The sequence below is a fragment of the Macrotis lagotis genome, chromosome 5, assembly GCF_037893015.1.
Source record: "Macrotis lagotis isolate mMagLag1 chromosome 5, bilby.v1.9.chrom.fasta, whole genome shotgun sequence".
Classification (NCBI taxonomy): Eukaryota; Metazoa; Chordata; class Mammalia; order Peramelemorphia; family Peramelidae; genus Macrotis; species Macrotis lagotis.
In genome coordinates, this window is record NC_133662.1 from 110,714,755 (window position 1) to 110,740,871 (window position 26,117).

At 35.1% G+C, this 26,117-nt stretch overlaps 1 protein-coding gene across 4 annotated transcripts in view; it reads right to left on the minus strand.

Moving 5' to 3' along the window:
* Nucleotides 1-26,117, minus strand: part of AK9 (adenylate kinase 9) — a 142,881-nt gene that overhangs the window by 64,046 nt on the left and 52,718 nt on the right. Inside the window, exons 11-18 of one of the 4 annotated variants that reach the window (XM_074187327.1) lie at nt 23,891-24,030; nt 23,623-23,803; nt 14,160-14,304; nt 12,158-12,274; nt 7,152-7,241; nt 5,378-5,523; nt 2,592-2,748; nt 1,638-1,752 (exon numbers count right to left, since the gene is read on the minus strand). In XM_074187327.1, the coding sequence (XP_074043428.1) occupies nt 1,638-1,752; nt 2,592-2,748; nt 5,378-5,523; nt 7,152-7,241; nt 12,158-12,274; nt 14,160-14,304; nt 23,623-23,803; nt 23,891-24,030 (1,091 nt within the window). Of the gene's footprint in view, nt 1-1,637; nt 1,753-2,591; nt 2,749-5,377; nt 5,524-7,151; nt 7,242-12,157; nt 12,275-14,159; nt 14,305-23,622; nt 23,804-23,890; nt 24,034-26,117 lie in introns of all 4 variants that reach the window. The other 3 variants (XM_074187326.1, XM_074187329.1, XM_074187328.1) reach the window with 3 other exon arrangements.

Genomic DNA, 26,117 nt, shown 5'->3' on the forward strand with positions numbered 1-26,117 from the left:
CTGAATTAAATAATGTTGTAAATGTACCATAGAGACCTGGGAGAGACTTTTCATTTGTAAACCATAGTTAGGGATGGGGAGGTAGAGCCAGTTTAACTGACTCTCAAGAGATGATTTCTACATTTTCAGTGTGAGTGTGTACAATTTGGAAACTGCTTATTACAAATTAGGGCATAATTATTATTTTGTGGATTGTCCAGACTTAAGAAAATTATGGAGAAAGTGTTAATAATGCAAATTAAACTTAAAAGTGTTAGGACTATTTTTTTTTGAGAAGAAGAGCTGGTTGTTAAATATTTACCAGCACATTCCTGAACATCTTTATCCATGTTTCCAGGACGTATGTGTCTTTCTTTCCAGAATGATAAGGGTGGAAGGTGAATATAGGGGAATGAGATAGAATATGCAGAATATAGCTTAGAAACATATTGAATGTTCCTTGTGGTGGTTCACAGGAGGTTCCTCACAGGAGGAACTCTATTCTTGACAGTCATTTGTATTATTAGACTTCAAACAGAATTTTGTGTGAGCTTGGTAAGATATAACTAAGCCCTATAAGAAACTGATCATAGTTATGAATTTTCTGATATCTTCTAGAAATAGAAATGCTGTCTGATGAACCAATGGATTATTTTATTTTATATATATATATACATATATATAATATACATAGGCTTACACATATAAACACATATATAATCCCATAATATAGTTTTTATTTTTGTCATTTTTAATTTCCCCATTCTTCTCCAAAGAGTCTCATCTTCCTCTATAGTTCTCTAGGTTCATAAAAGGTCTTCCTATGGTCTGTGTAGTATTCTTCCCTAAATGAAAAAAAACCTTGGAATTGTAAGGGAAGCAAGTCCTTCCCCCTTCCCATATATGGGTGACCACTTCCTTTTTTACTTCAGAGACCCTTTCAAGAATCCAGTCTAAATTTCTTAAACTTGGACTCTTGGTCCAAAGGGAAACATATTTGGGGCTGTTAGAAAAATGGCCTATCAGTAGTTGTCAGATCTTCATAAAAGAGTTTACCTTTGAAATGTTTCAAGTAGCTTATGTTCATCATCACCTTCACTTTTTCATGCAATATTAGATTTGTTCTCTTAAACTCATAATAATGCAAGAGGCCATAATTAAGTTTGATAGGACATTTGATAGGAAAATCTGGTGAAATAGTTTTTGAGGACTGAGGATCACCTGTTTGCTAAGATGAACCCATCAGAAGACATGTGTATATGCACATGAACTTACATATGTGGATACTTATACTTTCTATCTTTCCAAAAGTGTAGGTTTTAGTTTAGGGATGTTAAATTACTAAAAAAGAAAATTAGTAAAAAAAACCCAACTTACTGTTCCTCTTACTAAGAGCCTCTTGAGAGCTGCTTCTTGAGTAAAAGAAATAATTGTAATGCTAACTGCTAGTACAGTCACAATTTTCATCTTAAAGACTTAGAAAAGTTACAGGGTTTTCTTAAAAACTAATTAAGATTTGTTAATGTGTATTATAAAAATCTCATCAATAGGAATCTGCAACATCAACTGAAGAGATGTAATACATTATTAAATGTTTATTTAATATCTTTCTTAATATTAAAAATAGGCTTATTAATGTATTATATAATAGAGTTTACCTATGAGCTATTTCAAGGAGCCTATAGTCATCCTCATCTTCACCTTTTCTTGCTCTTATTTTAGCAACAATCTCAGATTTGTTCTCCAAAAAGAGCCTGGTAAGTAAAAATTTTCCTGTAATACAATTTAATAAATAATTTTACACTGTTTTCACAATTATTAAAATAATGTTTCATAGTTTAAAAACTGAAAGTAAAAGTTATTGACCCTCTATACCTGGGGACCTATAGTTACAAATCTTATCCAATGGATCTAAATTTTTTACTTCAACTGAAGAACTATATTCTGGATCAAGAAAATATGATTTTAGATTTAGGGGTAGAAGACATTTTTAAAGGATCTTTACCCTCTTTTTGGATAATTTTCTTTAAAAGCTTTGCATTCAAGACAGATTGTTATATTACAAAGAGAAAACATTTAGTTTTGCTTGTAGTTTAAAAGTCCTTCCTCCTCGGACTAAAAAAGGGACAATGCTATATGGCTTCTGCCCTAGGCATTATTTTGCTCATTCAGTATAGCAGTATATATTAGGTCATTTCTCACCGACCTAGAAATGTTCTTCACATGTTCCTTGGTAAAGGAGAGGTTATTTAATGGATGGCCCAAACAGAATTGCAGGGGCTACTTAGGTAAGTAAATCTGCCTTCTGCCTTTTTTTTTTTAAACCAAAACCATTATGACTAAAGGGTGATAAGACTGTGCATACACTTTGACCCAACAATACCACACTTGGGGCTGTATCCTAGAGAGATTATACCTATATATCTATGTCAAATTGTGGCCTTCTCTAGTGTGGCATGGGGAAGGAGGAAGGAAAACAGTTTGGAATTAAAATGTAACAAAAATAATTAAAATTAAATTTAAAAAATGAATGCCAAAAAACCTACTATCATATGGCAGTGATGTACATAGGGGAATTTCATTTTACATAGAAATGATGAATATTTACCAACCTAGATTTTCGGAATCTTCTAATATGACGATGATATCAGGAAGAATTCCTTTATTGGCTATGGCTGTCCAGAACTCTCGAATCATAGGAACATTGTCCATCACCCATCCTCCATTCTTTGGTGCACCAGGATACCTATCTTTGTTTTTCTCAGCAAGCTGCAGCAAAATTGTAAATCTATATTACAACTATGACTTGAGATGGGAGGAATATCATGATATGTCACCAAACTATTATCTTTGAGGCTCCAACCTAGGGCTTTTTCACTTTTTTTGTGTGTTTCATGGCAGACCGATGAAGCCCTTCTCAAAGTAATGTTTTTAAATGCATAAAATAAAACATAAGGAGTTACAAAGGAGGTTAATAGAAATTGAAGTATATTTATTGAAATATTTTTAAAAATCAAGTCTGTGAGCCCCATGTTAAGAACTCCTGTTCTAAATGAAGTATTTAGGACCTATTTTGTTTAGGGAATGCCATGCATCCCTGAATCGTGGGGGAGGAAGAAAGGAAATAAATGAAGGACTGTACATGCAACCAGCCTCCTTGATTTGATAATAAAGAATAGGGAACAAATGTATATTGTATATCTGACCACATTAGGTGGGAGCGGGGAATGGGGTTGGGAAGTAAGGAGAAAGGGAGAAGGCTAAAAACAGAGAAAAAAAAAAAGGAAGGAAGAAGAAATAAGATGAGAGAGATTAAAAAAACAACAAAAAATACCCAAACCCAGATAATTCTTGATACTCTGTTGCTTTGTCTTTACAAATCTGCATAAATATTATATTCTTGCTAAGCAAATATAAGTACTTTCTGAGCAGAGACTGCATTTATTTTTGTCTCTATGTGTCAAACAAATATGTATTTAATAAATGCTTACTTCTTTAATTGAATATAACCTTAGAATGCTATGAGTTAATAAAATCAGTAGTCACTCATATCCTAACAGGGTTAGGACACAAGATTTCTCAATAAAGTACAGATAACAGATTGATGACATACATTCTTCTGAAAAGATTTTTCCTCTTCTGAAATATTTGTTGTCAGCTATATGGTTTTCCATAAAAAATTTTCTTATTTAATAGACATCAACTGTACTGATATGTAGATGGCTGTTAGCTTTATAGTCAAAGATTTGTGTTAAATTCCCAGACTTTAGTGAATAATTTAATGAGTCAACAAATATTCTTAAATCAGAAATGCTAAATCAGTACAAATATAAACACAAGGGGAAAGAATTAATTAATTAACTAATACATTTATTGCTGTCATCCACCATTTAACAAGATAACCTTCATGGAAAATTTCAGTACACTATTTCAACACAATTTTTTTTAGGCTTTTGCAAGGCAAATGGGGTTAAGTAGCTTGCCCAAGGCCACACAGCTAGGTAATTATTAAGTGTCTGAGGCTGGATTTGAACTCAGGTACTCCTGACTCCAGGGCCAGTGCTCTATCCACTGTGCTACCTAGCTGCCCCAAGATGAGTTTTCTTGATTCCAAGCCCAGTGCTCTTACTACTTGTGTTTATACCTGCCCAACTGTTAGCACCATAATTAGAAAAATTCCTCAGGAGTATGATGTTTGTTCTTCATTTTCGAAGAAGACCATGACATTGGGGAGATGATGCCATTACAGGTATATGAATTGGATTTGAGTGACTGGGTGCTGTGCTAAGTCACCAGCCTTACTTTTCTCCTCCAGAGTCATCTGGAGTGACTAGATATGAATCAGGATGACCTTGGATGCAAGTCAGTCAGGGTTAAGTGACTAGCCCAAGTTCACACAGCTTGTAAGTGGCAAGTATTTTGTTAGATTCTTTAGTTCAGGGAGTATACTGAGCATTGCTCAGGTGCATTGGAAGCCTTGGGAGTGTGGAAGGTAGAGGGAGGAGGCGGCAGATACAGAGCCATCACAAATGCTTCAGCTGTGTTCTTGGAAGTTGGGGGCATGGAATGTGGGAAGGTGTGGCAGAAAAAATTTAATGACCCTATAATAACTAATGGATAACATTTATCTATCACTGTGTCAGGTACTGTACTAAGCACTTTTCAATTTTAATTTCATTTGATCCTCTCAATAACTTGGGATGGGAGGAGGTCCTATTTTATTCTCTCTCTGTCTCTCTCTGTGTCTGTCTGCCTGCCTCTCTGCCTCTCTGTGTCTCTCTGTGTCTCTCTCTCTCTGTCTCTGTCTCTCTCTCTCACACACACACTTTAGTCATACTAACTAGACACTACTGCCCTAAACCTGTTAAGCTTTGACTTCATGGTACCAGTTAGCCTCAGTCACATTGTAGGCTAAGAAGGCAAATAATTTAAAAGCTATTTAATTTCTTTTAAATAATTTGCTATCCAAGACATGCTTGATCTATGGTTGTTCTGCAATGATTAACTCCTGTTAATTTTGCCTTCTAGATTATAAGGCAATCAATATTTAATTGAGTCACACTATAGATTTAGACCAGATTCATATTTTTAAAAAATATTTAAAATATATCCCAGAAGCAGCTAGGTGCTCCAGTGACCTACAGTCAGGAAGACATTTATACAAGACACTTAACCCCTTCCTACCTCAATTCTGTCTGTAGAATGGGGATCTTAATAGCATCTACCTCCTTGGTTGTTGTGAAGATTAAATGAGATATTTGTAAAGCACTTAGTGTAGTGTCTGGTTAATGGTAAGCATTCTACAAATGTTATCTCTCATCATTATTATAATCATAACAAATATAACACTATTACTTTAAAACATATAGTGTTAAAGCTTATAGTCCATACTGCTTACATCTTTAAGAACTTGTTCCAAAATATTAGCTTGTTCCTCAAATGGAAGTTCAATTAGAACCTCGCTTGCATGTCTCATGGCTTCTTCAAGCATCTCTAGGACGTCTGGATGTTCAGCAGTTACCACTATCTCTGAAGATTCTGTTTCTATTAAATATGAAGTTGGGATTAGCAAAATGAAGATTTCAGTTAGGTAGATAGTTAATCTGGAAATAAAAACTGAACCCCCCAAACGAATCATCACTGTACATCTCTACAGCATGGAGCCCAAGGGAGTAAGGGAAAAAGTGGGAAGGAAGTATTACTAAAGATCAAATTGATGATGAAGGATAACTGTCCTTGTTATAATTTGACAACTTCTAGGTCATCTACTTCCTTTCCCAAGAAGCTGAGTAGCTGGTTTCATAGCCTTTCCCCCCATCTTGGCCCTGCCTTCATACATCATTATGCAGGTTGATGTTCTCTCAAACACCTTGGCCTCCTCACTGACCTCCTCAAGTTCCAAGACTTCCATCTTCACTCCACCCAGTCCCACATATAGGAATGTGACAGGGTCATATGCTGTATCTCACCATCTCTCATAACATCTTCCTTCATGATCTCTAACTCTGAAATTCTTTTCTCTGGCCTATCATTCTTTCTCAACTTCTGCCTCACCCCCAAATCAGCTCTGTGTGTCTACTGCAGCCCTCTCTGTTCTGGCCCATCATCCCTTCCTTTACAATCTAGTTGTAGGCATTCACTTAACCGTATTTGCCTCAGTTCCTCAACTGCAAAATGGGAATAAAAATAGAATCAATTCACAGGGATCAAGTGAGATAATTATTTGTAAAATACTTAGAATAGTAGCAATTTGAAAAGCACTTTACAAATAAATATTTGTAATATAATAATGTAAAATATACAATATAAATATAAAATATATAAAATATAATAAATATTCATTTCCTCCTTCTTTCCTCCCTCCCTCCCTCCCTTAACATAATGGACACTGTATAACACCAGACAATTGTTTTACTCAAGTCCCCAGATTATCCCATTCTTCAAAAAGAGAAATAAAGCTGAGAGCAGTAACACTTGAAGTTGAATGGCATTTTCTAAGGCTCCCATCCTATAAAGAAGGTATGGAGATCTGTATCACTAAATTTACTTGCATATTTTCCCCTCATTCCATTCAAGAGACTTTTTTCCTTCCTAAATTCTGCAGAGGCAAATTGTCTTGAGGGGCAATAGTGCAAAAAAGGTTAGTCAAAGCAACTTAAGACACTCCTCTGGGAGGGAAATTATATTTCTGGTCATAGGATTTAAGGTCTCTGTTTCACCATACAAGAATGTCTTTTTTTAAAATAGAAAACTAGCTATTAAAATAAAACATACAAACAGGGTATTTGCCCTTTTTTACAGATGGGGAAGAATTATCATTTTTAGTTATATGGTTTATTAAGCACTGGGGATGCAAATACAAAGAATGAAACAATCTCTAGCAGGAAGTATTCTCTTCAATAGGGAGGAGACAACCTAATTACCCTTTCCACAAAACTACTTAAGATAGTAGCACTTTTGGGAAAAAACAAAAACAAAGCATATCGCACATCATTTTCTCTATTTTCCATCTAACTTTTAAAAATTCAAGTTCTAAAGTCTAAAGTTACATATAAATAATATCTTTTAGAAAACCTTTTATTCTCTCCTTCCTCCTGCCCTCCAATCTCCAGTCCTAGGAAGAAAAATTATTTTGTTTGTTTAAATTTAAAGAAATAAAAATGTCAATTTACCAACTTTAATTTCATGAAATGCTTCCGGGTCTGTTTTGGAGTCAGATTCACCAATTTGTTTGACACTGATAGATGAAGTAGTTTCCTTTTCTAAATAATATAACATAATAAAAAATGTATAACTTTTAAAACATATAAAACATCTAATTCACTAACTTTTTATGAAAGGTAGACTTCGGTTATCTGCTTAAAATGCTGTTGCTTGTTCAATAGTTCAGTAAAAAACCTGGGTTTCTGAAGAATCTGAAATATTTATAGGATCATAAGAATTTGCTGGCAAAATATGGAAATGTGCTTTGCAAGAGTTCACATGTATAATTAATATCACATTTCTCATCGGATGGGGAAGAGGGAAGTAAAGAATTCAAATGTTAAAAAGAAATAAATAATAAATTGGGGGAGGTTGAGATTTGCAACCAAACGGACCTTTAGAGATCTAGTCAAACCCTTTCATTTTACATATGAGGAAGCTAAAAGCTCAAAGTCACATATGTAGTAAATATAAAATAAGAACATAGTTCATTTCTTCTGATACTAGATCCGTTGCTTTTCCCACAAATTGTCTTTCTAGTGGCTATATTATGCTTCCAGGAAAAAAATGCAACCAAGTTTATTTATTTATTAACATTTTAACCCAGAACAATTCCTTTCTTATATGACTTCACCTTATTCTTATCTGGATTCATGAATTCCTGAACTTTTTAGGACTGTGATGCTCAAGTTTGGGGCAAAAGAAGCAATAAAATACACATTAAAGCTTAGAGTGGCCAAGACAACAAATTTATGCAACTTGTGCAAAGTTCTGAAGATCTTAGAAGCCATAGTCTGATTTTCTGGAAGCTGTCTCAGAGAAGCAGTATCTTACATCATCTGTTTTTCCAGATTTTGAGTTTCACATTTTTTCTCTCCCTTCCCTTCTACCTCCTCCTGATAGAAAGCAATCTAAGTTAAACATATATAACTATGTTGAACATAAATCCATATTAATCATGTTGTGGAAGAAGAATCAAATTGAAATAGGAAAATAATTTGAGAGGAAAAAATAATACACAAGACAACTTTTAAAAAATGAAGATAGTAAGCTGTGGTCTTCATTTAAACTCCAGTTCCTTCTCTGGATATGGATGATATTTTCCATCACAATTAGAATTGTCTTTGATTATTGTACTGTTGAAATGAACAAGTCCATCATAGTACTCATAACCCAGTGTTGCTTTAGTGTGTATAATGTTCTTCTAGTTCTGCTGACGTCACTCTGCATCAATTCACATAAGTCCAGACTTCTGAAGTTCCATCTTCAGATTTCTTATAGAACAATAGTGTTCCATTCCATTCATATGCCACAATTTGTTCAGCCATGAATCCCTAATGCTTACCATAACTCCAATTACATAGAAGCAATGTTTATACAAGAAAATGTTTATTAACTGACAGACTATTTTTTTTTCCTTTGAGATTTTGGTTAAGCGGTTGAAAACCATTGCTCGGTTTTCTTGCTTTCTCCAATTCAAGGGTAAAAGTGTGTGAGAACTCTCCACTGTGCTCTGACTGCATCTCAGTTGACTTTCAGAACACTATGAAAAAGTCATTATTTCTATTTGACAGTCTAAGAAGAAGAGGCACTATAAGCACAACTGACCACATTAACAAAATAATAAAAATCATATGATTATTTAAATAGATGCAGAAAAAGTTTTTGACAAAATACACCTATTCCTGTTAAAAACTCTAGAAAGGTCAGAAATAAATGTAGCTTAACTTAAAAATGATAAGTAGTATCTATCTAAAAACCTAGAGTAAGCAAGCAATGGGAATATGTTAGAAGTCTTTTTAATAAGCTCAGGGGTGAAGTAAGACTGTCCATTATTGACATTACTGTTCAGTTTTGTCCTAGAAGTGCTAGCTTATTTCATTAGGACTAGAAAAAGAGATTTCAGGAATGAGTATAGGCAATGGGGAAACAAACTCTCACTTTTTACAGATAACATGATGGATTATTTAGGGAACCTAGAAAATCAACTAAAGAAACTAACTGACACATCATTAGCATTTCTGCATATTACCCATACAAACATCACCATTTATATATGCTGCAAAAACATAATCCAGCAGGAAAAACTACAAAGAGAAACTCCATTTAAAACAATCACAGATTATATGAAATGATTGTGAGTGTACCTGAAAAAACTCATGCAAGAACTATATAAAATGCTCTTCACACAAGTAAAGATAGATCTAAATAACTGGATAAATATTAATTGCGCATGTATAGATAGATAGAGTCAAGTAATAAAAATGAAATACTACCTTATTTATTCAGTGTCAAAGTTATCAGGCTACCAAAGACTTATTTGATAGAGCTAGAAAAAAATAATACCAAAATTCATTTGGAGGAACAAAAGATCAAGAATAGTAAGAAAATTAATTGAAAAAATGAGAAGAACCAGGTCTCAAATTATACTATAAAACTAAAATCATCAAAAAAATTTTTTGATACCAGGTAAGAAATGGAGAGCTGGGTTTGTGGAACAATGAACACATAAAATTTCATAGTAACCTAGAGTTTGATAAATCTCTAGATTTCAGTTATGGATGCAAGAACTCATTGTTTGACAGAAGCTGTTGGAAAAATTAGAAAGCAACCTGGCAGTAACTAGGTATGGAGCAACATCTCACATCACATATCAAGATAAGCTCAAAATGGATGCAATATTTATTTTTTATTTTTTTTTAGGTTTTTTGCAAGGCAAACGGGGTTAAGTGGCTTGCCCAAGGCCACACAGCTAGGTAATTAAGTGTCTGAGATGGAATTTGAACCCCGGTACTCCTGACTCCAGGGCCGGTGCTTTATCCACTCCACCACCTAGCCGCCCCTGGATGCAATATTTAAACACTCATCCTGTTCTGCCACATATATTGAATGATAAACAGAAACATCAAAGACTTGATATTTTCACTGATTATTTTAGGGAAGATTGAAAACAAAACACACTTCCAGGGAAAATTAAAATGAATAGTTCCAGTATGACCTTTTGCCACAGTATATAGAAAATTTCAACATCCTGGAGAACTTAGAAAATGTACAAATCAAAATTTCAAATAAAGATAACAATAACATTTTTGACATCTATTGACACTGGAGCATGAGTGTCCCTAGGACAGGGGAAATCAGGAAAAGCCAGGATTAGTGTGAGTAGATTATGTTGGCTTGATTTCCAAAAAATAAAAAACAATGACAGGTTGAGAAAGAGGGATAAGGCAGAAGAAAGAAGCAGAATGGGAAAAATTTTCTCACATGAAAAAGTCATGTAAGGAAGGGTTTTTACTATGGGGGAAAAGGGGTTTGTGTGTTTGAGTGTGTGTGTGTGTGTGTATGTGTGTGTGTGTGTGTGTGAGAGAGAGAGAGAGAGAGAGAGAGAGAGAGAGATAAGCAGTGCTTGAATCTCATTCGAGTCAGAATTGGTTCAAAGAGGGAAGACTATTCATATATATGTATATGTACACAGACACACACACATATTTACACACTCAGTTATAAAAACCTATCTTACTCAACAGGAAAATAGGAGGAAGGAATAAGAGAAGTGTGTGTATGTGGGACATGACAAAAGGGAGTGTGGATTAAGGGAGCAGTGGTCAAAAGCAAAGTAGACTTTTGAGGGGAGGGGAAACATCATAAAAAGAGAGAGAGAGATATAAATAAATAGAAAAAATGGGATGGAGGGAAATATACAGTAATCATAGCTGTGAATGTAAATGGATGGATGACCTTACCTATAAAACTGAAGCAGATAGCAGACTGGCTTAGAAATCAAAATCCAACAACATGTTGTTTTTAAGAGACACACATGAAACAAAGACAAATGGATTAAAATAAAGGGCTGGAGCAGAATCTTTGCTTCAGTGGAAGTGAAAGAGGCAAGAGGTAATCAAGAAATCACATCATACTAAAAGGTATCACAAACAATGAAGTAATATCAAAATTTTTTAAGCATCTTTCTTTGATAAAGACCTTATTTCACATATTTATACTGAGTATTGAACTTGGTCATATTTATAAACTTAAGAGCCACTCCCATTAATAAATGGGCAAAGTATATTAACAGTTTTCAGAAAGAGGAATTAAAGCTATCTATAGTCAAATGAAAATATTTGCTTTAAATTAGAGAAAGGTAAATTAAAGCAACTCTGAGCTACATCAGAAATGATCTCATACCTCAGAAATGACAAATGTAAAGTAGCGAACTGGTCCAACCAGTCTGGAGAACAATTTGGAATTAAGTGGAAAGGGTTTTAAAAATCTGAACATCCTTTGATCCAGTAGTATCACTATTAGGTCTGTACCCTAAAGAGATCACAGAAAGAGGAAAGGATCTATATGTATAAAATATTTATAATAGTTCTTTTTGTTGTGGCGAAGTACTGTAAATCAAGGGAATGCTCATCATTTGGGGAATGACTGAACAAGTTGTGGCATATGATTGTGATGGAGAATTATTGTGGAGTGGTTTCAGAATAACATGGCAAGATTTGTATGAAATGATGCAAAGAAAAGTGAGAATAATAGGAATATTGTATACAGTAACAGCAATGTTCATCTGCACTCAGCAATAGTCAACTTTGAAAGACTTGGATATTCTGATCAATATAATGATACAACACAATCTAAAGGATTCATGAAGGACAAAATGGTATCCATCTCCAGAGAGAAAACTGATGATTGAAGTATAATTTTCTCACTTAGCTTATTTTCTTGCCTTTTTTGAAGTATGGTTAAAATGGAAATCTATTTTATATGATTTCAACATGTATAATTGATTTCATATTGCTGGCCTTCTCAATAGAGAGGGGAGGGAGAGAATTTGGAACTAGAAATTTAAAAAGAAAATAATGTTAAAAGTTAACAATCAGTTAAAATGTAAAAAAAAATAAAGGCAGTCCTTCATATACACATAGCCTAATTAATAGATGCTGATATTCAGAAAATTAGGAATATTTTTCTTTACCCTCTTTTTCAGTGCTCTGATCATCTAGGTTTTGTTCGGATGCTTTTGATGATGTTTTTTCATCGAATTTTGATTCTTCAGATTTAACTTCATCTTCATCTCTCAATTCCCTTGACTCTAAAAGTCAATAATGAATTTTGTCAGCAAAGGGTACTTTCATTTCCCTAACTTTATTTTATTTAAGGCAATGGAGTTAAGTGACTTGTCCAAGGTCACACAGCTAGGCAATTATTAACTGTCTGAGCCCGGATTTAAACTTAGGTCCTCCTGACTCCAGGGCCGGTGCTCTATCCACTGCACCACCTAGTTGCCCCTACTTTCATTTCAATAATGAAAGCAAACAGAAAGATTTCCAGATATGTGTGCATGCACACACCCATACATAGACATACAATAATAATGACAAATAAAAAACTAGTACTCTGGTACCAGTCACTCTGGTACCCTATTTTCTATCAAAAAAGCTAAATTATTTTAGATATTCTAAAAATAGAATCATTCATTGTCAAATATAGGGAGACAGTAAAATTAAATAAAGCTGTAGGCCCCACTCAACCTTAGGCCAAATATGATCTGAACCTGTTTCTTTTCTAAGCAGAAATGAGAAAAGATTGGTCCAGTTTCATTCCATGGGAAAGAATAAACCCAGACAATCTCATTTAGAGAACAAGAAAACCAGCTAGTCAAGAAACCCGACCAAAACTATTTTGCAAAAGGTAGGGAAGAGAATTTTAAATATGAAATGATGTGACTGATAATATCTCTTCTTTCTAATCCCCAACTTTGCTTCCTGTCCTAGCTTTTATTATGAATGTCTGTGTAAAGTGTTCATGTCTAATCTTAGTCTAAAAAAAGTAAACTAGAATAAATTATTATATAGCCTACATTTTGTTATCTGCATGAGCAAGAGCAACTGTAGTGTTGGTCTACAGTATATTATTAAAATTCCAGGCCAATTTTTTCCAAACACTCTGTGTCCTAGGATATCTCCCCATTATGGAAGCAACAAACAAATAACAAATTTTATTGGCCTAAGAAAAATATTTTTTACAAATTTAATTTGTTGTAAAAACAATTATACAATAGTCCCTCAGGATCTCTAAGTAATATCATTCCTCTCTTTTTACTATTAGGAGATGGTTTGTTTTCCAGAGCTAAGATCCAGCAAGCAAGTTGTACCCTGAGCTTGGTGTAATAACAATCCTTTGTACTCACTCTCTCTAGTTTTTCTCCTCTAATGGAGTAAAGAAAGCTTTTTACTTATAATGACTGCTTAGCTCTTTGGTTTTGTTTGTTTCTTAAGTTAATTTTTTCAATTAATAAAAATCTATTTTCTCTCTTCCCAGTGAAAAAAGAAAAACAAAACCTCTTGTAACAAATATGCATGGTCAAACAGAATAAATTCCTGAACTGCTCATATCAAAAAAATTGCATATTTCATTTTGAACCTTGTCTATTCCCTCTCTGTCAAAACATGCTTCACTATCATTCTTTTAGATTCTAGGTAGTTGGTCAAGTGTTTTTATCTTCTCCCCTTGCACACTGTCTGGTAATGTACTTAACTGAATAGGTATCAATCTCATTATTATAAAGAATTAATCTGAAATTAATTATTTTAATACCAAGGAAACCCAGCCAGGGCTCACAGAGGGTGAGCAAGCCAAATATAAAAATTGAAAAATATTTGTTTGCTCATTTACTGTTTGAAGTAACCATAAATCTTCTTCCTCTGTTTTTGTTGTATGAGAAAAAACTTACAACATAGCTATAAATGTAAATATTTCTCCTTTAGTCTCTTGGATACATAATGGCCTATATAAAGAGAGGAATCTCAGTGTAAAGATCAATTAAAACTGAAGTAAAGGGACCCTTTCTGAATTTTCTGTTTTGTTGAGGTAAAATTTAAACTTGATCCCTGTTCAGAAATCATAGTTAGTTTCTTTGTCTAGTTTACAGCAGATTAGAAACAGTTTTTTCCCTATAATTAAAAATATACATTTACCATGTTTTTGAATCAATCTTTCTATCTGTAGCTTTTCCGTCATGGATTTAATAGCTGCTTCTGTTGCCTCAGCTTTAGCTTTCTCTAGGAATAATCTTTTGGTTTCTTCAATATGTGGTTCCATAATTTGGTCAAAGTCAAGAACCTGGAGGGAATATTTGAGAAAAGAAGCACAATCAGACAAATTTAGCATTATCTATGTTATCATGTAATGTATAAGTGTATATATATATTTATAATATTAGCTTAATTACAAAACTATATAAATGCTGATTAAAATCTCTTTAGGGTAGGAATCTTATATACTTCTACATGTCCTTTTGAGGGACATTCTCCCTGATGAAAGTTATGGAGGTAATCAGTCAATAACTGTCATGATCCAAGCTATGATTAAATGAGATAATAGCTGTAAAATGCTTAAGACTTTATAAATGCTCCTTCCTTCATCCAATCATTCCTCCCTTCCTGAAGGAAAAATTGCCAAATAGTAGGATGTTACAGATTGATGATCAGCAAGAGGAAGAAAGGATGGGGAAATGACACGGGATGACCCATGGTCATGAAACATTTTCATGGCCAGAGAAGGTCTATGGTGCGGTGCAATATTTCCAACTTCCAAACATTTGGAAAGGCATGTGTTACATTTCCTTCTTCCTGCTTTTTTCAGTCCTTAGCTTCTTTAAGGCTCAATTCAGGTACCATCTCTGGGTAATGCTGATTTCTCTTATTGTAGGTTTCCTCTCCTGTCTAAAATAGTATTTATTTACTTAGATGTTTCTATTCTTCAGTAGATGGCAAATTCCTTTAGGACATTTTTGTCTTCTTATTTCTAATACGATTTCTGTTATACACCAGGTGCTTAATATGTACTTTAAAAACTGAATTGTTTAATTGAACCAGAGAAAGCCAGGAAGACCAAAGGGCCATAGAGCTACTAGCACAGGGCAAAAGGGAGATGCTTCATCAGCTATCAGTCAACTATAATGATCTAGGATGACAGTGTCAGGAAGAGAATAAAATAATGGAATTAAACCCAAATGATGAGGGGACGGAAGTCCGGGGGAGATGAAACATCAGGTTGCAGATCAAAGATGAACTGCAGACTGATTATTGTCTACATGAAAATATTTTCTTAGCTGTGGCATATTTGGTTTGGTATTTATGGACACTGATGGGTTCTGACCAGGTTATAGCTTCTAAAGAATACTTTCTCCACAGGAATATGGACACAAACCTAGGCCCCAGCTCTGTCATAATGACAAAGATAAGCAGATATAATCTGTCATTTGGTGACTTATTTTAAGTAGAAAGGAACTCATTTGGCATTTATCAACATTTATCCAACAATCAATCAATTATTTATGAATCACTCACTATGGGTCAGGGATTATGCTAGTTACTATGGATACAGAGACAAAAATGAAACAGATCCTGTCCTTAAGGAGTTTTCATTTTATAAGGAATCACAACATATACATGAATAAGTATATGTGGAATTCAGGATAGGGACTGGCCTTGGGATTTCATTTTTATTGAGAACTCCCAGGGGTCGGGGCCAAGATGGCGGAGAGAAGACAGGCACAATTCTAAAGTCTCCTGATCTCTTCCCCATCTATCACATGAAACAAACCTCTTAAAAGAAATCTGAACCAGGAAACCCAGAAAGAAAAGCCAGGAGAGGAAAATCTACCTCAGGATGTGTCTCCTGCAGCAGCCTTGGCTGAGTACCAGCAGGCCCAGGTATGTGAGCAAAAGAACCAGCCCAGCTGAGGAATGACCTCAGGCCAGGGTAAAGCCCACCATTGATTGAAGGCAAAAGAATTCAATAGCTCCAATTCCCTCCCTCAAGCAAAGGGAGAAGGCCTAGCAACCAAGGTCACAGACACCCCAGAGAGGGCAACCAGCACCTCCTACTGGCCAGCCAGAGAAACTGCACTCAGTAAAGCCTTTAGAGATCCCAAACCCAGGTGAACCAGCCCCACCCCAACTCAAGGTCTTAGCATAATGAAGAAGGATCAGCGGAAAGGTGGATCCATAGAAAAATTCCTGGAAGGGAAAGACCTCAACCCAGAGAGACCTGGAACCTCTGAGGAGAATACAATCTGGTCTCCAGCACAGAAAGACTTCCTTGAAAAAATAAGGAAGTAGTTTAAAAATCAACTGGAAAATTTGGGGGAGACAATTAATACCTTGCAAAATGAGAATAATTCTCTCAGATCCTCAAATGAGCAAATGCAAAAAGGAATTAATTCTCTCAAAACCTCAATTGGTCAAATGGAAAGCTCTTTCAAAAGTAGAATCGACCAATTGGAAAAGGTTAATGAAGAAAACTCCTCCCCCCAAAAAATAATGGAGTCTACAGAAACTAATGACTCCGCGAGACAGCAAGAGTCCGTTAAACAAAATAAAAAAATAGAAAAAATAGAAGCAAATGTGAAATACCTCATCAACAAAACCGCTGACCTCGAGAATAGATCAAGGAGGGGAAACCTGAAAATTATAGGACTTCCTGAAAACATTGAAGAGAAAAAAAGCCTGGACTTAATATTACAGGATCTAGTGATGGAAAACTGCCCTGATATCATGGAATCGGAGGGCAAAATAGTTATTGAAAGAGTACATCGATCCCCACCAGAAAAAGATCCTAAAAGGAAAACACCAAGGAATGTTGTGGCCAAACTCCAGAACTATCAGATAAAAGAGAAAATCCTGCAAGCAGCCAGAAAGAAACAATTTAAATATCAAGGAGCCACAGTAAGGATCACACAGGACCTGGCTGCATCAACTTTAAGGGATCGAAGGGCCTGGAATGAGATATTTCGAAGAGCACGGGAGCTTGGAATGCAGCCAAGAATCTACTTCCCTGCAAAGCTGAGCCTTCTCTTCCAGGGAAAAAGACGGACATTTAACGAAATGGAAGAATTCCAAAAATTTCTGATGAAAAGACCAGAGCTAAACAGAAAATTTGGATATCAAACAGGAGGTTCAAGAGACACATGAAAAGGTAAAAAAAAAGGGGGGGGGTGGTAAAAGGAAAAAAAAATGCAATCCAGCAAGTTGAAACTGGCTATATCCCAGCATGGGGGGGGTAGAGACTCTCCTAAATCCTGAGAATCCTGAGAAACGTAACTCTAACAGAGAGAATATACCTAGCCAGAAATGCTGGACATCCATGACCTATCCATGAGACTGATATCTAATGGGATGTAACTGGCTTTAACTCCACTGGGGAGAAAGACTCTAATAACTCTCAGGAATTTGGACTCTATTCAACAGAATATACTGAACTAGAAGGGACAGACACTCAGAATTTTCTATGACTTAGATAGAATGATCTAAAAAAAATACACTACCTCCCTAAAAAGGGGGACAGGAAAGAGACGGGAGGAGGGAGGGGATTGAATGGGACAAATCTCATTACACTAAGAGGTACAAAAAACCTATGGTAAAAGAGGGGAAGAAGGGAGTAGAGGAGAAACACCTGAATCTTCTTCTCATCAGACTTGGCTTAAAGTCAACCTACACATACTCAGTTAACTTATAAAACATCTAACCTTTCAAGTATTAAAAGGGGAAAAGGGGAGGGGGGACAGAGAAAGGGAAGGGGAGTGGAGGAAATAAGGAGAAATAACAAAAGGAAGGGAAGGAAACAGGGAAAGGGGAAAGAAAGGGGAGGGAGTGATATAGGAGGGCAAACACACTGAAGGGGGTGGTATTCAGAAACAAAATACTGGGGAATATGGATAAAAGGCGGGGAAAGGGGGAAAAATACAAACAGAGGGAAGATAGCACAGAGGGCAATAAAGAATTAGTAATCATAACCTTAAATGTGAATGGGATGAACTCTCCCTTAAAATGTAAGCAAATAGCAGAGTGGATTCAAAACCAGAATCCTACAATATACTGCTTACAAGAAACTCATTTGAAGCAGAGAGATACATATAGAGTAAAGGTAAAAGGTTGGAGCAAAATATATTTTGCTTCAGCTGAAGTAAAAAAAGCAGGGGTAGCAATCGTTATCTCAGACAGCAGCAGCAAAAATAGATAGTGTTAAAAGAGATAAGGAAGGAAACTTTATCCTCCTAAAAGGTACCATAGACAATAAAGTCATTTCAATATTGAATATATATGCACCCAGTGGGACAGCACCCAAATTCTTAGAGGAGAAGCTGAAAGAATTACAGGAAGACATAGACAGCAAAACTCTACTAGTAGGAGACCTCAACCTCCTGCTATCAGATCTAGATAAATCAAATCATAAAACAAACAAGAAAGAAATTAGGGAGGTAAATAGATTGTTAGAAAAATTAGATATGGTAGACTTATGGAGGAAACTGAATGGGGATAGGAAGGAATATACCTTTTTCTCTGCAGTACATGGAACTTATACAAAAATTGACCATGTACTAGGACATAAAAACCTAATGATCAACTGCAGAAAGGCAGAAATAGTGAATACATCTTTCTCAGATCACAATGCAATAAAAGTCATATGCAATACTGGGCCAAGGAGATATAGACCCAGAGCAAATTGGAAACTGAATAACCTCATCTTAAAAAATGAGTGGACCAAAAAACAAATTATAGAAAGAATTAACCATTTTATCCTAGATAATGATAATAATGAAACAACATACTAAACCTATGGGATTCATTCAAAGTGACTCTCAGGGGATATATTATAGCTCTAAATGCTTATATGAATAAATTGGAGAAAGAGGAAATCAATGAACTAAACATGCAACTAAAAAAATTAGAGAAAGAACAAATCAAAAATCCCCAATCAAATACCAAATTAGAAATTTTAAAAATCAAAGGAGAAATTAATAAAATTGAAAGCAAAAAAACTATTGAATTAATAAATAAAGTTGGTATTATGAAAAAACCAATAAAATTGATAAAACTCTGGTCAATCTGATTAAAAAAAGAAAGAAGAAAACCAAATTGCTAGTATTATAAATGAAAAAGGTGAACTCACCACCAATGAGGAGGAAATTAAAGTAATAATTCGAAATTATTTTGCCCAATTTTATGCCAATAAATTTGATAATCTAAGTGAAATGGATGAATATTTACAAAAATATAAGTTGCCCAGGTTAAATGAAGAAGAGATTAAATACCTGAACAACCCTATCTCAGAAAAAGAAATTCAACAAGCCATTAGTGAACTCCCTAAAAAAAAATCTCCAGGGCCTGATGGATTCACAAGTGAATTCTACCAAACATTTAAGGAACAATTGGTTCCAATCCTACATAAACTCTTTGGAAAAATAGGGAAAGATGGAACTCTGCCTAACTCTTTCTATGAAACCAATATGGTACTGCTACCTAAACCAGGAAGAGTTAAAACAGAGAAAGAAAATTATAGACCTATTTCCCTCATGAATATAGATGCAAAAATCCTAAATAAAATCTTAGCAAAACGACTACAACAAGTCATCACTAGGATATTACATTATGATCAAGTAGGATTTATTCCAGGAATGCAGGGTTGGTTCAATATTAGGAAAACTGTTAGTATACTCAATTATATCAATAACAAACCTATCAGAAACCATATGATCATATCAATAGATGCTGAAAAAGCTTTTGACAAAATACAGCATCCATTCCTATTAAAAAACACTAGAGAGTGTAGGAATAAATGGACTGTTCCTTAAAATAATTAGCAGTATCTATCTGAAACCATCAACAAGCATTATACTCAATGGGGAGAGGCTAGAGGCATTCCCAATAAGATCAGGGGTTAAACAAGGGTGCCCATTATCACCACTACTATTCAATATTGTGTTAGAAATGTTAGCATCAGCAATTAGAGAAGAAAAAGAAATTAAAGGAATTAGAATTGGGAAGGAAGAGACAAAACTCTCACTCTTTGCAAATGACATGATGGTCTACCTAGAGAATCCCAAGAAATCATCTAAAAAACTACTGGAAACAATTAGCAATTTTAGCAAAGTTGCAGGTTATAAAATACACCCCCATAAATCCTCAACTTTCCTATATATGACTAGCAAGAAACAGCAGGAAGAGCTAGAAAGAGAAATTCCATTCAAAGTAACTTCAGACAGTGTAAAATACTTGGGAGTCTATTTGCCAAGACAGACTCAGAATCTTTTTGAAAACAATTATAAAACACTTCTCACACAAATTAAATCAGATTTAAATAACTGGGCAAATATCAACTGCTCATGGATAGGTAGAGCTAATATAATAAAAATGACAATTCTACCAAAACTAAAGTATCTGTTTAGTGCCCTACCAATCAAAATTCCAAAAAATTACTTTAATGAGCTAGAAAAAATTGTAAGTAAATTCATATGGAGAAATAAAAAGTCAAGAATTGCCAGGAGCTTAATGAAAAAAAATGCAAACGAAGGTGGCTTAGCACTACCCGATCTAAAATTATATTATAAAGCATCAGTCATCAAAACTGTTTGGTATTGGCTAAGAAATAGAGTGGTGGACCAGTGGAATAGACTAGGTGTAAAAGCAGGAGAGGATTATAGTAATCTGCTGTTTGATAAACCCAAAGAGTCAGGCCACTGGGATACAAACTCCCTCTTTGATAAAAACTGCTGGGATAATTGGAAGTTAGTATGGAAGAAACTTAGATTAGACCAACACCTCACACCCTTTACCAAGATAAAATCCAATTGGTTACAGGACATAGACAATAAAAAACAATACTATAAGCAAATTAGAAGATCAAGGACTAGTCTACCTGTCAGATCTATGGAAAGGGGAACAGTTTATGACTAAGGAAGAGTTGGAGAACATCACTAAAAACCAATTAGATGATTTCAATTACATTAAATTAAAAAGTTTTTGCACAGATAAAACCAATGTAATCAAAATCAAAAGAAAAGTAGTAAATTGGGAAACAATCTTTACAACTAATGATTCTGACAAAGGACTCATTTCTAAAATATACAGAGAACTGAGTCATATTTTTAAAACAAAAAGCCACTCCCCAATTGACAAATGGTCAAAGGATATGCAAAGGCAATTTACAGATGAGGAGATCAAAGCAATCCATAGCCATATGAAAAAAGAATCTAAATCATTAATTATTAGAGAAATGCAAATTAAAGCTTCTCTGAGGTACCACCTCACATCTCTCAGATTGGCCAGTATGACCAGGAAGGATAATGATCATTGTTGGAAGGGATGTGGGAAATCTGGGACACTATTACACTGTTGGTGAAGCTGTGAACTCATCCAACCCTTCTGGAGAGCTATTTGGAACTATGCCCAAAGGGCAACAAAAATGTGCATACCCTTTGACCCAGCAATACCACTACTGGGTCTGTATCCTGAAGAGCTGAGGAAAAAGGGTAAAAACATTACTTGTACAAAAATATTTATAGCAGCCCTGTTTGTGGTGGCAAAGAATTGGAAATCCAGTAAATGTCCTTCAATTGGGGAATGGTTTAGCAAACTGTGGTATATGTATGTCATGGAATGCTATTGTTCTATTAGAAATCAGGAGGGATGGGATTTCAGGGAAACCTGGAGGAATTTGCATAAACTGATGCTGAGTGAGATGAGCAGAATCAGAAAAACACTGTACATCCTAACAGCAACATGGGAGTGATGTTCAACCTTGAAGGACTTGCTCATTCCATCAGCGCAACAATTGGGAACAATTTTTGGCTGTCTGCAAAGGAGAGTACCATCTGTATCTAGATAAGGAGCTGTGGAGTTTGAACAAAGTACAAGGACTATTCCCTTTAATTCGGAAAAAAAAAACCCAGATGTCTTATGGTTTGATCTGGTTACCTCTGAGAATTCTGTTCTCTTTAAGGATATGATTTCTCTCTCATCACACCCAATTTGGATCTAGGTACAACATGGAAACAAAGTAAAGACTGACGGAGTGCTATCTGTGGGGTGGGGGTGGGGGGAGGGAAGCAAGATTGGGGGAAAACTGTAAAACTCAAATAATATCTTTAATAAAAATAAAAAATAAATAAAAAATAAAAAAAAAATAAAAACGGGAAAAAAAAGAGAACTCCCAGGTGAGAAAATTCCCTCTACCACTGCAGGTTAGTTCCTTTTCTGTAACTTAATTGAATCAAGACAGTTGCCTTGAGCAACTGAACCAGCATTATTTATAATTCAGAATTTAAATTCAAGTCTTCCTAGCTTCAGTATCTATTTTCTACCCATTATTTCATGCAACATGGTCAAGGCAAGAGGGTATACTTGTATAAGTTTGAGTCCTGTTTGCAGTACAAAATTTAAAAAGTGGAAATAATGGTGCATACACCATGATAAATGCAACAGAATTATCTCATTTGATATTTTACAGTAAGTGCTTTTATTATTCCTATTTTGAAGTTGAGGAAACTGAGGCAGAGGCTACTGAGGTTGAGGAAACTAAGGTTAAGTGACTTGTCCAGGATCACACTGTAAATATCTGAGATTGGATTTGAACTTGAGTCTTTCTGACCTCAGGGTCAGCTCTCTAATCAGTGGGAAACCTAGCTACTTTCAGGTAAATAAAATAAAATAAAAACAAGGCAAATCTGTTGGAAGGAAGGCTCTAATAGCAGTGACGGCTCAGGAAAGACTTCATGTAGAAGGTTAACTCTTAAGGGGGAGTAAGGAAGGATGCCAGGCAATACAAAATTGGAGAGATAAGATATGTAGTGTTATGTATGAAGAAAACAAGAAAGTTTATTTGGTTAGATCACAGAGTAAGAGGAAGAGAATACTGTATTCTAAGATGAGAAAGGGAGATTAAAGCTACACTGTGAAGGGTTTTACAAGCCAAACTGATATGGATATGTACTTTAAGGATTTTTTTTTTTGGTTTTTGCAAGACAATGGGGTTAAGTGACTTGCCCAAGGACACACAGCTAGGTAATTATTAAGTTTCTGAGACCAGACTGGTCCTCCTGACTCTAGGACCAGTGCTTTATCCACTTCACCACCTAGCTGCCCCTTGGATATGTACTTTAGGAAAATTATTTCCACAACTGGATATATGCTGGACTGGAGAGAAGTAGAGTTAAAGCACAGAGACCAATTGAGGGGCTATTTCAATAATAGTGAGAGATCATGAGGGTCTCAACTAGCATGGTGGCTGTGTAAGGTGTGCACAGATTATAGGTTGGAGAGAGATTAGAGAGGTAGGAATGATTAAATGATACTTTCCCACTTAATTAATCCAAGATTGTAAACCCTGGGTAACTGGAAAGATGGTGGTACTCTCAAAAGAAATAAAGAAATTCAGAAGAGGAATGAGTTGGGGGGGAATAAAATAATCAACAAGCACTTATTAAATGGCTCCCATGTACCAGACATGAGTTTGGGAGGGGTAAAACCCAATATCCAATTAACAGTGAAGAATGTAAAAGTCTAAATATAAAACCAAACAGCAATAAAAACTGTGACTAATTACTTATAGACATATATAAATATATACATGTATATGTATATATGTATATTTACATACCTTTCCATCATATTTAGCTGCGATTAAATTACATAGAGTTGTTTTCCCTGAAGATTTTGGACCAAATATAAAAACTTTACATGGAGGCTTTGGCATAGGTGGAAGAAGGTAGGGACGTGGGTTCCTCTTAAATGCGGTGAGTGCCTCTTCAGATGAAAGACAGTACATTTTGCCTAGAAAACTTAAAAAAAGATATTTCAACTAAGTAAAACCAGAAAAACAAGACTGAAAATATCATTCAAAAAAACGCTTACCTGTGTGTGCTTACCTGACACTGAAATCTGGAAATCCCATTACAATGTTCCCATCTTTTAAAGCAACAGGGCAAGCTCTCCCCCATTTGCTTCTGTGCCATCTATATCTAGGTGCAATTAATTTGTAAGATGACAGAGTCCGGAATAATTCATCCTGCTGATCATAAAACGAAATTTAAGTACTGTACTTATATCTTTACTAAACTTGGAATAGCAATGTTCTTCTCTACTTCATCTTTCATTTGATGGATTTTTTAAAAAAACTTTGTCAGTCTTAAAAAGAATTTATATTTAATTTATCTTTTTTAAATTAAACATTTTTTCTAAGATCTCTCATAATATTCTGAGTAGCACAAATGTTTTTTAACTTATGCATTTGATTTTTCACAATAAAAAGGTATTCTAGTTGGAAGATAACTAGGATATTGAAAGACCTCAGATATGCCATCAGAATGGAATGGAATTCAATAAATCAATGAACATTTATTAAATCTATTTTGTACCAAATACTTGGGATACAAAAAAAAATTACAAGACTGTTTCTTCCCTCAAGGAACTTACAGTCTAATGAAAAGACAACAAGCAAAGCAAGTTATATACAGGATAAATAGGAAATAATTCCCAGGGGGGGAAGACACTAGAGTTAAGAAGGTTTGGGAAAGGTTTCCTGTAAAAAAATGGGATTTTAGTTAGGACTTAAAGGAAGCCAGGCAGTTCAGTAGGCAGAGCCCAGGAGGAAGAGTATTCTAGGTACGAGGGACAGCTAGAGAAAATGCCCAGAGCAGAGAGATGGAATGCTATTGCTATTGTTCACTTAATTCAGTTGTGTCTGACTCTTCATGACTTTATTTGGGGATTTCTTGAGAAAGATACTGGAATGTTTGCTATTTCCTTTGACATCTCAATTTACAGATGAGGAAACTGAGGCAAATAGGGTAAAGTGACTTGCCTAAGGTCACACAACTATTAAATATCTAAGACTAGTTTTGGATTTGGAAAGATGAGTCATCCTGATTCCCAGCCCAGTGACACTGGTTTCAAAGAGTACATGATGGGGAGAAAGATATAAGAAGATTGGAGAGATAGAAGGGGGCTAGGAAGTAGAAAAAACATTTATTAAATGTGTACAATGTACCTCACACTGGGAATACAAATAGAAAAAGCAAAATATCACCAACTCTCAGGGAAATGACATGCTAACTAGGGGAAACAGAAAAAGCTTCAGCTTCCTAGCACATGGAAAGACCCAGTAGTATTTAGGGTTCATTGAGCAAAGTAGAAGATCAGATGTAAAATTCCATGAATCTTGGGGAGCAAAAAGTATAAGGATAGACAGTCCTTGACCAATGACTGATGGGAAGGAATAGTGCTATGATCAGACATTAAAAGTAAGATTTCTCTCTGCAGAGATTAAGGCATGCAATTGAACTCACAAGTCTCTCTTGGATAGCCATTGTAGATGGTCCATGATCTTGCTTCAGAATTCAACAGAAAAGGACAGCTAGGTGGTGCAGTAGAGCACCAACCATAGAGTCAGGAGAACCTGAGTTCAAATCGGGTCTCAGACATTTAGTAATTACCTAGCTGTGTGACCTTGGGCAAGTCAGTTAACCCCATTGCCTTGTAAAAACAGAGAGAGAGAGAGAGAGAGAGAGAGAGAGAGAGAGAGAGAGAGAGAGAGAGAGAGAGAGAGAGATAAGAAGAAGAAAGAGAAGGTTGAGAAACCACAACACTTGTCAAGATCTCAAGATGCTTTCTGTCATGAAATCGTAACATTTCAATATTTTCTCAGGGATGAATATGGCAATGAATGTAATTGTTAAATAATTCAAAATTCAAAATAGAACAGAGGTGTAAACTCTGGCAGGATCTGTCCAAAGTAGATTAAAATATATTGGGAAATATTTAAGAAATAAAAATAGAGATCACATTAATTTGTGATTTTCTAAGTTAATACACTAGGTTGATACCACATATGAGGTGCATAGTTGGTGTAAATAGACAGTATATTATGAGTGATGACTTTTGTGTTTAAAAAAATAGCAAAAAATATATAAGGACATTAGTAGAAGAGGCTGAGGTACAAAAAAAAATGTTAACTTTCAACTACATACCTTCTCATATAATCATGAAAGAGACCTCAGAGGCCATCTCATCCAGTCCCCAATTCTACAGACTTGCTCAAGGCTATACAGGTAATTCACATTAGAGGCCGTATTTTAATCTAGATACTTCAGAGCT